General features: G+C 40.7%; 1 protein-coding gene across 4 annotated transcripts; it reads right to left on the reverse strand.

Moving 5' to 3' along the window:
* Positions 1-251: 251 nt before the first annotated feature.
* Positions 252-8,809, reverse strand: rab18a (RAB18A, member RAS oncogene family). Of its 4 annotated transcripts, none has more exons than XM_029529280.1 (7): positions 8,610-8,809; positions 6,423-6,478; positions 3,489-3,550; positions 3,153-3,225; positions 2,213-2,331; positions 1,625-1,691; positions 252-939 (listed from the first exon to the last, which is right to left on the reverse strand). In XM_029529280.1, exons 1-7 carry the CDS (start codon positions 8,675-8,677, stop codon positions 770-772), a joined length of 615 nt encoding a protein of 204 aa, XP_029385140.1. In that variant the 5' UTR covers positions 8,678-8,809; the 3' UTR covers positions 252-769. The 4 variants fall into 4 exon arrangements, with proteins under 4 accessions (XP_029385140.1, XP_029385139.1, XP_029385141.1 ...); XM_029529279.1 differs by having other exon boundaries at positions 3,153-3,229; positions 3,397-3,550; XM_029529281.1 differs by lacking the exon at positions 3,489-3,550 and having other exon boundaries at positions 6,433-6,478.
* Positions 8,810-14,438: the final 5,629 nt, after the last annotated feature.

Genomic DNA, 14,438 nt, shown 5'->3' on the forward strand with positions numbered 1-14,438 from the left:
GATGGGTCGGCTTGATAAGCGTCTTTATAAGCAGCATAATGTTCTAAGAGTCTGTGCAGAGGGACAGAGGGTGAGGGTCAGAGTCAAGCACAGGACAGATCAGAGGAAAGACTGGAGAAAAATCAGCCCTGGACTGATACAGATGTGCTTGCTAAGGCGAAATGCTCTGAGAAACAAAAGCATGCTGGAGAAAAAAGAACCTTGGTTTAAAAAAAAAAAAAAAAAAAAAAAAAAAAAAAAGCGTGTTTTGAATTCTCATGATCACGCTTCAGAGATTCAGAAAATTGTCTGATAAACTTTGGTTTACAATTGGACATAAGCGTCCTGTTAGAATGAAATCCCAAAGCAACACTGAGGTACTGAAAAACAGGTCTGATTTTAACCAAGATCCTTGAACTGCACAAAACTGTAACTCAAAACAAAAGAGGAGAATCAACTCACTCAAATTCTATTAAAAAGGCCGAACTGCATTTCCGTTTTAACGCAGCGCTATTATTAGAAAGTGTGCAAAAGTAGAGTCTGTGTGAACACAAGAAGAGTGTGTGGGATGGTCAACCCTTACAGCTCAGTGGAGGGGACACAGTTAGACCTCCATTGCCTTCATGTCTGAGTCAAGAGCTCAGCTCAGGACAGCATACAGTTGGAGGGAGGTGGTTGTTCCAAGTGTGTTTGTTATGTTAGTGTTTCAATGTGTGACACTGTGTGTGGTAATCACGCATGTATGTTTGAATGTGTGTCTGTGTGATTGTGTGCTAAGTGTGTATGCCATCTAGACCAGAGAGCAGTAGCCGCCGCAAGTTGCAACTCCTGCATCCTCATCGGTGAGCTGGACTCCTCGGCCGTGGTTCTCACTCTGCCACAATCCAGGAGTCTGGATGATCTTCTCCACAAGCTCCTCGAACGCACACTGAACACCGTCCCTGGTCTTTGCACTTGCCTCTGTTAGTGTAAAAGGGGCAGGGACAGACAGAGAGAACAGATAGTAGTGAGACAGATGACAAAGAGAAATAACAGGGGCAAGAAAAATAAGGAGTGCGTATGTGGAGGACGGAAATGAAAGAGAAAAAGAAAATGAAACACAGATACAGCAACTGTTAATGTCTGCATCTTGATGTCATCATCTGGTGGTGGTGGAAAATGTCTCAACAATAACTGTCATCTCCAGACACTAATATTGGACCTTAGGATGTTATTAGGGGATATAGTTAACACCCCCCCCCACAGAATGATGATATCCAGAGACATAATGGCAATAACCCCAGGAATAAGAGATCCATCCGAAGCCAAATCAGAAATAGAACTTCAGGAAATACGTACGAGAAATAAGAGCAAAACATTTCCATTTCAAGAAAAAATTTTTAAATGATATTTTTCCAGAATTTATTTCATACTTGTCATTTGAACTCTTTTATGTAGTCCTTTACTGACAAATATGAAAAATAAAAGCACAGGAGAAAGCCAAACACATGGGAAATGACATATAAAGCCTGTTTTATAAATAGAACTATGCAGGCAGACTTCAGCAACTATGATAGTTATTTCAAAAGCTGTTTCCCTGTAGTAACAGTCTGCTGTAACTCATGCCCAGCGGATCTTTGTAGAGTAGGGAATCCTCCTGACTTACCTATAAAAAGCATGGAATGTTTTCTTGCAAATTTCAGCCCTTCGGCCCTGTCTAGCTCGCGGTTTTCCTAAAACAAAAGAGAGGTAATGACTTATTTGAGGTCTGCCGGGTGGAGCCCTCAGCTACTGTGGTCTTCACAGGGCAGAGAGGAAAAGTGACTTTCAGAGACAAAGAACAGGACACAATAAATTCATAATGCTCTACTTAGTGGGCATTTTATCCTTTCAGACCTTTTCTGGTATCCTGGTGTAAAATAAAAAAGCATAGCTGCCAGAAATATAAAAGTGGTGGTGCCACGGTTATTTAGCTCAGTCATTTGTCAAATGAGTGTAAGCAGATTTTTTGTTTTTTTATTGAGGATACTTATTTCTGGCTGTTCTGTGGAATATGTTGCTACAAAGTTAGTAAGCATTTCCAATCTTTTTACACAATATAAAAATTTGGGTTTAGGGTGGAAAGCCAAGAAAAAAAACCCTTGGTTGACTGTACTGAGGGTGAATCTTAATGAGCTGGTGATATCTAATCAAAGAATCTTGTTAGGCCAAAGAGGAGCACAAATACTTCACATAAACACAAACATACATTCACCTTATCAATTTTGTTTCCAACAAGCATTTTCACAAGGTCGTTCCTTGTGCAGTACGTCTCGAGCTCATTGAGCCAGTTATCAAGCTTGGTAAAGGTTTCTCGCCGTGTGACATCATATACTGTGAAAAACCAAGTGGACAAAGACGTCAATTATATCTACACATATAATGTGTTACCTAAACAGGCTGAATGTCCTCTAGGACTGAAGTAAGACTTCTTAAATAAATAATGCAGGAGATCTAATAACAACATGCAGGCTGTAACAACACTTAAGAAGTCTGTTTCAAAGCTAACTGAATCTAAAAGGCCTGGATTTTAAAATATATACACTGGTTAGTTTATGAGAGACCTTTAAGTTTTGTGAATGAGTCAAAAAAGCTAAATAATTAAACAACAACAAAAACTAACACACAAAAACAACTACAGAACCCCCCCCCAAAAAAAAAAAACCCAAAAACCCTTGATTAAAAAAAGAAGAAGAAGAAGAAGGGAAAAAAAGCACATTTAAATAACTACAACATTAAGTAATAATAGTGGTAACACAAAGTAAAAATGTCTTCTGTTTCGATACACAGTGGTGCAAAAAGTTAGTTAAAGCTAGATTCCCAAATTTGGGCTCAGACCTTTGGACCCCACTGTTTCATTAGAATGGTCAGAACCATCGGCTTTAGAGGAAGTCTGTTTTAGTGGTTTAGCCATGTTGTGCATGTGCACATAAGCGTGTGTGTGTTAGCTCTTGTATATACTGTATATGCATGTCCGTATGTGGAGGGTATAAACCGACTTCCAGAGAGACAGGCATGTGTGGGTGTGCGTGCGTGGGTCACAGGATGAAAAGTCATCACTCTCTTTACAACCAGGGGGCTGACTCTGAAGTGAGGAGGGCACGCGCGCACACGCGTGCACACACACACACACACACACAAACAGCCTGGCTTACCCAAGATGACTCCCTGAGCACCACGGTAGTAACTGGGCGTCAGGGTACGGAAGCGCTCCTGCCCTGCAGTGTCCTGTAGACAACAACCACAAACAGCTCAGCACAGCTGCAAGACACACTCACAAGGAAAAAGTGGTGATTCAAACAGAAAGAAAACCAAGGCAGATAAACAACACAAGTCTGATTCCCCTTATGGAGGATGTAGGCTGAACCGGCGATACACAAGCGCCATCTTCTGGGAATTTGATAGAACAGCCAGACTACATGGAGGGGCATGGCAAGTAACGTCACACACAAAAACCACTCTTGTTGTGATTGTGACAGTTTGATACTCACCCATATGGCCAACTTTGCCTTGTTGCCATCAACAGAGATGGTCTTCACTTTGAAGTCAACACCTAGACAATGAAAAGACAGTCATATCTTAATGATGACCTCATTCTACTTCAGTACCAGGATGATGACTCTTGCAGGTTTGGCCAATTGCTGCCAAGAATATTATAATGGCGACAGACTACGATTATAAGTGATGAATTGTCAAAACATTCATACCACACAATGTCTCTGAACTTGAGTTAACCCCAGCTACTTACACTGGCATTATGCCTGTCCCCTGTCCTGCATTTAAATTATGGCGCAACCATGTATTCAGATAATCCATGAATGGACGATATGGTTGATGATCCTCAACTGAAACTAATACTGGTCTGTATGAAAATTTTCTATATATATATATAAAATCCCCCACCTGTGAAATGGCTCAGACAGCAATGAATCAAGCATAAAATCTCTACCAGGTCCCAGAGGAACAGACATTTACAAGAAAATAACAATGTTGTCCCCCTTTCCCTCAACAAGTAAATCTCCTCTACTGCTTTTGTGCAGTGTCTCAGTGTGCAGTGTCTGGATGACAAATTGGCCCAAAGCATTAGCATCCACTGACAGATTTACCAGGGAAATGTCCATTTGTGATGGGTCTGTTTTTACATCTGGGACTGGGGAGTAATGTTCAGCTCAGAGCCAACAGAGGTGAAAACAGGGACATGAAGAAAGGCCAGGGATATATGACACATACAGCCTGTTTACCTCCACACACACAGAAACAAATACAGTTTGTTCACACAATTCATCACAACAACTAGCTCTTTCTTGAGTCCAGAAGCGATGCTCAGATACTGTTGCCTCATGCAAAGAAAGGTTTACACAAAATATTACCATGAAACTCGACCCATATATCCTGCTTACAATACCATAAAGTCAGACTTTGGCCTCACGCAGAGATCATACGGTGTAGCATCTGTTAGCCCCAACACAACAAGATGCCATAACAAGTGGAAGGCCACACTGGATCTCTGCCAACCACCTTATTCACAGGAGAACTCCAAACTCCTTTTAGACTGACAACATTTGGAATCATCCTACTATTCTTAAAACAATAGCATTTCTGTAAACAGATAATGTTATATTCCCCATAGGTGAATGGTACAAAAGTTTACAGTGCTGCTTCTCAAACTCTGCGAGCCTCTATTCTGGACTCGACTTCTCAATGAATGCTGGTTGCACCTTAGGACCAGCATCTTATTGAAGTCTCTCCTTTAACTCAGCTGGACTGATTAGTTGCATTTTACTCTCGCTGCCATGCCATTCATTATGTTCGCTGCGTTTGTGAGTGTTAAAAAAAACACAAATGTGAATGCAAAATCTGCACAAGCTTCAACCTCTTTTTTGTTAAATTTACATTATTAGTTATTGTTTGTAAGGGGATGGCTCATTTTGTTTCGAGCTGTTTTCTCATGCTTTCAATGTGTTGCATGTTAGAATGTTGTGGCTTTTGTTCTGATTGTGTTTGTTATTTTGCCATTGCACAGTGCAGATCCTCATCTCATCTTATGTGTCTCATGTTTTCTTTGACCAGCTTGGAGTCTTAGCAGATTACTTGGTGAGTCAGGGTCGCTCTGTATTATCTGTCTTTCACTTTTAGTGATGCGTAAAAATAAGTGCTAAATTTTTCTATGGAAATATCCAGACAGTTGTCGATTATATTCTGCCCCACAAGGACCGAAGCATCTATTTTTTAGCATTCTTACCTAACTAAGACCCTTTAGCCTCCATTATCAGTGTGAATGTGGCAGTGCAGTGAGAAAGCTTGACTCACCAAGAAATACAACCTGATATGAACTGCTTGAACTAATATCAAATGATATAGCATTAAAAGTGATTTTTGTCTGAATCTGAGGGGACTTGAGTCAATGAGAGAAGCTTAAGTCCAATGAAGACATCTGTTTTGCAAGGATACGCAGATGGGCAAATACAGCAGTTACGATTTATGCGTTGACCTTGAAGAAAATGTGTTTTTACCGTTTCACCATTGTGGAATCTGCTTTCCGTTGTTTCAACAAAGACAGCATTGTAAGCTACAAGCTTAAAAAAATTACGCTAGTTAGAAGTGGGAAAAGTGTTTCTGTATAGTTCACCAATTAGATGACAAATCTTGAGCTGTCACTTTAATGAATGTTAACTCATTCAAGTAGTTACTGCCTCAATACCACATGAAAATGTAGATGTGTCCTTGGCACAGCACATTATTGATACCATTATAAGAAGCCGATTCATAAGAATTGAAAAAGTTTCAGATATCAAGTAAATAAGATGGATTGTCTTGTCAGCTCTTGGGGATTTCACACCCCTCATTAAGTTTAAAATACATCAACAGTGCTGTGGGAGTGAGGGGGTGTGGTATTGTGGTGAATTTTACTTCCAGCTTGCCAAATTCTCTTGAGTTGGCAGACATCCTAACAGGCAACATGTCTTTTCTGTGACCTCAATTCAAACTATGTGTCATTTAATTTCTGTTTTGAATTATTTCAAACAGGAGACAAACTTTGCACATCTGTTTGGTGAGGCAGGTGCTTGGGAGCAGGATAACTGGATGCAGATGGGAAGTGAAAAACCCCACACACCTTCTGACTTTTCTGAGACACATTTACTTGTGCCAGGGGAAAATGCTGCTAACAGTTTGTCAAGTCATACATTGTGTGGGCTTTTTTAATTGTTTAAAATAATTTTGAATAAATATTGCATATTAAAAACTATACCAAAGCCATAGTTAGTGGTACCACCATACTAAACGGCATTCATTTGAAATGTATTTCTAATATTCCACCTTATTGTGAGCGTAAATGGCCCGAGTGTGTACTGATGGCTGTCTTGCAGTTGCTCATGATTTCACATTTGACTTTTTCAATAGCTGAGCTCTGATGACCCACTCACCTATTGTTGCTGCCTGTTCCGGGTCAAACGTGTCATCCGTGAATCTTAAGAGAAGGCTGTTGAAATTGAGAAGGAAATATTGCGATTAGGACCTATTATTAATGCTTAACAAACATGGCAGATTGGCTTTTTAAGTGAACACAGGGTGAGCTAGCTTTTGTTCTGGAATATGGCTTCCATTTGTTTGCTTATTTATAACTTGCCCATGGCAATCTATTTCTATTTCCTATCCATTTCTCTTTTTGTTGATCACTTTTTTCTTTCACTGGCACATAAAAGCTCTATGTCATATCCTATGATATCACTGCTGGATTGCAGTCAGCAGCACAGGGTTCATCTCTCCAGCATGACAAATCAAGTGCGAAGGCCCTAATCATGATGTTGATGATGGGGATAATCACACTCTCTTCCCTTGACCCAAGTATAATTCTCTTATTTTCCCTCATGGGCTATCATGAGGGATGCTGGAGCAAGGATTGTTTATTGTTTGAGAGCCATACAGCCGATGAGCTGCGGTTGGAGCAAGATAGAAATCTATTCTGTATGGGTAATTTGTTCAGGTAAAATAAAACTTGTGTATTCTTTGCCAGGCAGCCATCTCCCTGATTTGAGGAGTGCTACAGATTGCAGGGAAATAAATACAATATCTGCATGTGATTTAAAAATGAGGCTAGTCAGTGTATCTCTTCGAATCTTCCTAAGCCAAATGTACTATTGTCAAACAATGACATTTTAAACTAATCATAGTCTGAATTAGTTTATTGTATTAAGCAAAGGCCCATTTAATAATAATACAAAATTGCTTTCTGGAAACATTGCCCTTGGCATGAAAGCAGGCAGCATACAGTACAGCTGGAGACACATTTACGTGTTCTCTTGAAATATCAGTCCCTGTTTTGTGCACAATCACTACAGAGCTGTCATTGGACCAAGCAACTCACAAGAACCACTTGGTAAAGTTGGGAAGAAAAACTGCTTCTGTAAACCAGATACAGGCCCACAGTATAGATTACACGCATGACTGTAGATATACTTACGTGTGATCAATAAGGAAATCAGATCCAATATGTGATCCAAACAGCATTAACTAGTACAAGCATAATAGATTACTTATAATCTTATGGGTTAGTATGCGGTTCTTCCAAAAGAAGAGTATATTTCCATGTCCCTTACAATAGTCCCCTTGTTGATCATGCCCACGACCCCTTTCTTTACTTTCCTATACAAAAAGGCTCACATCTTTCTCTGGCTCATGACTCATGATGTAGTTATATTTTGACAACCCAAGCTTTGGTCATCAGTGTGTGCTGATTTTTATTTATTTTTTTTTTTTCTTGACAGATCACTTATCATACGGCTTACATCAAAGCTGCAAGCAGCCCATCGTCTATGTACTGTGCTTTGGTTTGGGAAGGTACACTGTACTCAACAGCATAGTTTGAAATGTGATGGTTGATGGCTCAGGCTGGCTAACGGGATTCTTTCATGCAGTCTAGACCACAGTCATGGAGACCAGGAAAACTTGAGCTCTTTCCCCCGACTTAGTCCACAGTTGTGTAAACTGTCAGTTATATTGGTAAAAACATTACTCTGTTTTAAAATGTATGCTGATTTGTGGTTCCTAACAAGGGCATCTGATTATTGTGTAATGGCAGAATCTAATGCGCGGCCTAAACCATATAGTTTTCTGACAGAGGCTCACAAGCATGGATCACTTCAATTAAGCCAATCATGTTATCTGCTGTTCATAATAATGTGTCAACCACTGTAAGATGCAATTGGTACAAAACACAAAATAAGCTTTAAAAGAGCCAGTGATGAACACACGACCGCTAACGTAACTAGGCTTACTGCTCATCATATCTACTCTGGACTTAGATAAGTGACCAATCTTCAACCAGCTGTTATACGTGAGCAAAGATGATGTCACATCCAGACCTGGGGGGTAACGGGACAGCCAACACACCGCACACCTTATTTTGACTTAACACTGGGAAAGCAGTTTGAGCTGATCGCTGTTAGAAATATGAAGGCAACCACAACCTATTTGCATCCCTTCATTTAAAGCGCGACTTTATGTCCGAATCTCACATTTTTGGTTGGAAGCTAAAAGCTAACGCCAACTAGCTGCTAACGTTTAGCAGTGAGCCACGGCGTCATTTCTCTGGTGCGATAACTCGAGCTTACCTAGACTTTCCAACACCACTCTCCCCTATTATCAATATTTTTAGCGTCGTCAGCGTGTCTTCGTCCATTTTGCCTTCACACTGGGCTGTGTTCGCCTCGACAGACGGCTGTAGCAGATTGTTTGACCCGCCGTGTCGGCTCCTGTCTCGTCCCTGTTTACCGCTCGAGCACAAACAGTCAATCGGTGGAAGAAGCCTCACTTCCACCGTTTCCGGTCTGTCTTGTTTGGCACTTCCGGTTTTCGGACGGTAGACTTGCCCCCCTTGAGGATTACGTCATAGAATTATTGCAAAATATTGCCAGCCACGTTTGACTATGATGTCAGTGTGTATTGTCCACCACTGTGAGATAACATCAGCAATCTATTGATTTGTCAGCGATCCGTTAAATTGGTTATTCCAATACATTTAGGTTAAGTTGTCAAGATTCATAATCGTCCCGTTTGACTCAAAAAACTCAAAAGATATTTAAAATTGTATTTTCTTGGTATTTAGACAATAAGATCTTATATATTTTTCTTTTACAAAGTGAACTCCAGTATAATAAACTGATGTATGTCCATATTGTCACCGGCCATCCTTTCTTTTTGATAATTGACAGTCTGAAGAAGTGTTATGTCCTAACGCACTATGGTGTATTGATAATATTTAACTGCCACATTATGTTTATACGCTTTTTGGACCTCTGTAAATACTGTCGTTCCAGAGCTGTAAGCCGCGCATGCGCATTGACTTCTATCGTTGTGATAGCGCAGTAAAGTACATTGAGCGCCCTCATCAATACATCACAGAAACTGGCGACGAGGATACTTTGCGGGGGGAAAGAGACACTTGGTGTCGGTACTAGTGAGTATAATGGCCCTCTTTGGAAGAATTTATGAATTCAAGCCAGAAAATGAACAACGGACGGCGTACATTGAGCGGCTGGAACAGTTCTTTGAAGCTAACGACATGGCCGAAGACAAGTATGTAGCCACATTGCTAAGTAATAGGCACAACTACATATGGACTTTTGAGAAACTTAGTGCAGCCCAATAAGCCAAAAGACAAAACGTTTGATGAGATACAGGCAATTCTCAAGGGACATTTTGAACCAAAGCCTTTATTAGTGGCTGAAAGGTCTCATGAAAGACCTACCACAGTGGCGGTTTTGTCAGAGGTGCACATTCAACCTGTCCGGGGAAAAAAAGACAAAGATTCAAAATCTTGATCTTGTTTTATTTTTATGAAGCAACCAACCAGTTGATAATGAACATAACTGTTAGGTGCAGCCTTGGTTCAGTTTCTTAGTCCAAAATTACATACTGTATACGCACGAGAGGCTCCCAGAAAAAAGACAGACAAAACACAGGCGACACGCCTGAGGAGACACATGCTTCATAGCATTTACATTGTGGACATTTTTAAGGGTGTCCCAAAACTTTTTTCCACCACTGTACATAGGCTGCCCTACTATTACAGTAGCTGTATTGTCTGTATTGGTCTTGTTTACCTTTGCTGATATCTGTGGACAAAGACAAACCAAATATATGTAAATAAACATATATTCTGCATGGACACAACATATAAACTGCAATTACACTACTTAAGCACACACACACACACACTACACACACTATTGTCGAAATTGCTTCACTGTATTTATTTATTGATGCTGTTTCTTAATTGTGTAAATTAATTTTATTGTTATTGTATTCAGTACATTTTTTGTTGTAATGTAAAGCCTGACCACTGACTAAGACTGCAAATTAGCTGAAACTAGACTTATATTGACTTATACAGTACAGGCCAAAAGTTTGGACACACTTTCATGTTAATTTGAATGGGAAGATGTGTCCAAACTTTTGGCCTGTACTGTATATATATCACATTTTCCTCATTTTAGAGGCAATGTTTTGTATGCATCATCCCTGATAATCATTCAATTATAAAGCAAAACACACACACACACTTTTTTTAACATCACAAACCTGATGGCCCAGTGCTTGTGGATGCACATATATTGTCTGCCTGTATCTCACTCTCAGGATCGTCATCTGTCTCTCTCTCCTGCTCTTTACCCTCTCTCTGAAAAGCAGAGTCTCCCAAGTCCCCTTGCTCGCTCTCTGTGCTGCTCTCAACTTGCTTCTCTTCTCTCTCAACACCAACATCTGGCTCTGTCTCAGTGTCTGCTGCCTCATTGTTATGCATCGTTTTGGTGCAGAAATAGGATGTAATGTCCTTTTTTCTCTTCATTTTTAAACTATAGAGAAAAGGCATTGGAGAGGAATACACAACACTTCAGCAACCAAGTATAACTAACTAACGTTAGTTACAATTGTGCAATCAACTCAAGCTGACTGGTATTAATGCCTGGTCCGGCAGGTTACTGTTATAATTCATAAAGTTAGCCAACAACATTTATTGACCAGAAGTCTTACCTTATCACAATTCAATATTGTCTGTGGTAATCATTTTTTGCTTCTGACTGCCTCTTGTCGGGTGGATAGTAACTTTGAGCTTGTCTTTTTCTGCCGAAAATCAACTAAACAATACAAATTTACTGCCTTCTTCAGTGGTGCAACACACTAAAGGATCCGACTAGAATGTTGACCCATGTGTGCGTTAGTTCTGCCTTTTGCCTTGGCGTCTGGTCAGCGTTTAGAGGGTGGGCCACAGGGGGGGCAGTGTTACAGGGTCACTGGCCCTTGCTGGACCCCCCTAGAACTGCCACAGACCTACCAGTGGTGGTTTTCCTAGATAACCTGCCCATCATTGGGCGCTCAGAGAAGGAGCACTTTGACAGTCTGCAGAAGGCTCTGCAACGCCTTCAGGAAAATGGCATAAGAGTGAAACGCTCAAAGTGTGAGTTCAACAAAACTCATATAGAGTACCTAGGCCATATTTTAGATGAGCAGGGTATCCACCCTTCAAAAGATAAGGTGCGAGCAATACAGGAAGCTCCTGCTCCTACTAATATGAAGGAGCTCCAGGCTTTTTTTGGGACTGGTCAATTACTATGGAAGATTTGTGCCACAGCAAAGCACGGTCTTAGCCCCACTCTATAAACTGCTCAGGGAACATGAAACTTGGAAAAGGTTGAGCAGGCTGCTTTTGTTAAGTGTAAAGAGTTGCTGACTAGTGACCAAGTCTTGGCACACTATGACCCAAGCCGGCCACTCACCTTAGCATGTGATGCCTCAGCATATAGCATCGGAGCAGTTATTCAACACACAAAGCCAAATGGGGAGGAGCGACCAATCGCTTACGCTTCTTTGACATTATCCCCAGCTGAAAAGAAATATTCTCAGATAGAGAGGGAACCTCTGGGACTGATTTATGGTGTCAGGAAATTCCACCAGTATTTGTGGGGTAGACATTTTAATTTGGTTACTGACCATTGCACCCTCCTAACACTGTTTGGTGAACACAAGAGTCTGCCTACGCTGGCAGCAGCACGCATTCAGCGATGGGCAATAATATTGTCTACATATGACTATCATATGGTCAACTGTAAATCTGAGGACCACAGCAATGCAGATGGACTTTCTTGTCCTTTACCTGAGACTCGTGACTCAGGAACTGCTGTGAGTTCAGCTGTTGTCCACTCACTGCTCACTGAGCATCATCAAGGTGCCCCACTTAATGCCACACAAATTGCAAGGGCAACACGCACTCACAATGAGCTTTCCAGAGTGTACAAGTATGTTATGGAAGGCTGGCCTACACAGATAGAGGAAAACCTAAAGGTCTTTTTCACAAAGAGGAATGAGCTGTCCACAGAGCAATTTTGTGTCTTATGGGGGACCAGAGTCATTGTACCCTCAAAAATGAGAAAAGCTGTGTTCCACTCAGGACACCAAGGCATAGTAAAACCAAAAGCCCTAGCCCGCAAATATGTTTGGTGGCCCAACATTGACTATGATGTGGAGCAAATCTGTAAAGAATGTGAGATATGCCAGCTGGAACAAAAAATGCCTCAGCAGGTCCCGCTCCATCCTTGGGAGTTTCCAGGTGAGTACTGGAAGAGACTGCGGGAGCCTTCCTAAACATTATGTTCATGATCGGGATGGATTCATTTACAAAGTGGTTGCAAGTGTTTCGCATGTCACAAATCACTTCTCAAGCTACCATTACAAGGCTAAAAAGACTATTTTCATCCTGTGGTCTCCCGGAGCAAATTGTGACTGACAATGCGACCACTTTCACTTCAGAGGAGTTCCAGACCTTTGTCATGGAGAACGCATTTTGCATACCACAAGTGCCCCAGGTCACCCAGCAACAAAAGACCTGGCAGAGAGGTATGTTCAGACATTTCGAGCAGGTATGGAAAAGCTTGCTAATAAACCTCTCAACAACGAGGACAGACTGGCTCTGTTCCTGTTGCAATATCAACATCAACTGCACAACCGGTCAGTCTCCAGCAGTTCCCAGGTGGGTTCCTGGACTGGTGGTGAGACAGACGGGCCTATGTGTCCTAGTACACAGTACACAGACGCTATGGAGATCAGCTTTGAGCTTGAGTGACTACTGACCATGAGTCAGGCGCTCTGAAATCACTGGCAGAACTGTCTGAGGGTGAAAATGTTATAGGGCCTTAAGGAACTGTTGACTACCATGAAGCCATCAATGCTTCTAGAACCAGAACCAGTGGCTCTGAGGTGCTCTACTCTACTGGTACAGCGATACCAGGAATAAGGCTGTTTACAACAGTAGTAAACTGTGTTTCTACTTACATGTTCCACCATAACACTGACACTTTAAATATTATAGTTGAACAGTTGGTAAATATTATGCAAGAAGACAGAAAAATGTTCTAGAAGTTAACAGAGGTATCTTTTACTTTGTTAATTACGCCAACAAGTAAAGGTAGGTAGGTTTTCCTTTTTATGTATATCTGACTAGTTTGGTATTTTTTAAATGAAATAAAATATGAATAAATTTTTTTTTAATGTTGTTTGTTATGTAGCTTTACATGTAGAGGTTGTATCTAAAGTTTGAAGTATTTTAGGATACAATACCTTGTAAAATTGATGCTGTATTCTGCCTTTTAAATTGACAATAAATCAAAATCTAGCAAGTGAAACAAAGAAAACTTGGGGGCTGAAAATGAGAGTGCAGAAAGAAACAGTCCATGCAGGAAAACCAGTGGAAAGGAATAGAAATAGAAGCTTAATGGGCTGTGGCTTTATGTCCACAGCTTAGGTTTCCTGAAAATTTGCAATAAACCCATTTGTGTCTGACACGATCCAGCTGTATGAACTTACACAGGTAGAATGAGTTCAGACCAAACAATTAATCTAGATATGATTGCAATCACAATCTGTGCAATTAAGTGCAATATCCTGAATTGCAAGACGTACAGTTCCCAAATGTGTCACATCAAACTATAATCAAACAATGGTGTTGCAACAGAGCCACTCCAAGCAGAAAACAAGAAAAAAACAATTCTTCTATGCAAGACAAAACAAAAATATTTTTTACATTTTCTTTCAGTGAAAATTATCATGCAAAAATTACTGTAGTATAATGAGATGATGTAGGCCCACAAGGAATCCTTGCTTCTGATTGGATTGACTGCGATAACAGATTTTATCTTTAGTTCTGCTGAGCTGAATTCTCACTTATCTTGGTGGCATAACATGACAGGATTAATTCATTCAGCTTCTACTGTTTATCCGTTTCTGGGTCGCAGAGTCAATTCCAGCTCTGGGCCCCTCAACAGCTAATAAAAGGGAAGAAAGGATTAAAAAATAAATAAACATGGGAAAACCCACAGTAAGTGGCCTCAATATTCATTTGCATTGAGTCTCCTGTCCTGGAGGAATGAATTATATTCTTCTTAAATATG

The sequence above is a fragment of the Echeneis naucrates genome, chromosome 20, assembly GCF_900963305.1.
Source record: "Echeneis naucrates chromosome 20, fEcheNa1.1, whole genome shotgun sequence".
Lineage (NCBI taxonomy): Eukaryota > Metazoa > Chordata > Actinopteri > Carangiformes > Echeneidae > Echeneis > Echeneis naucrates.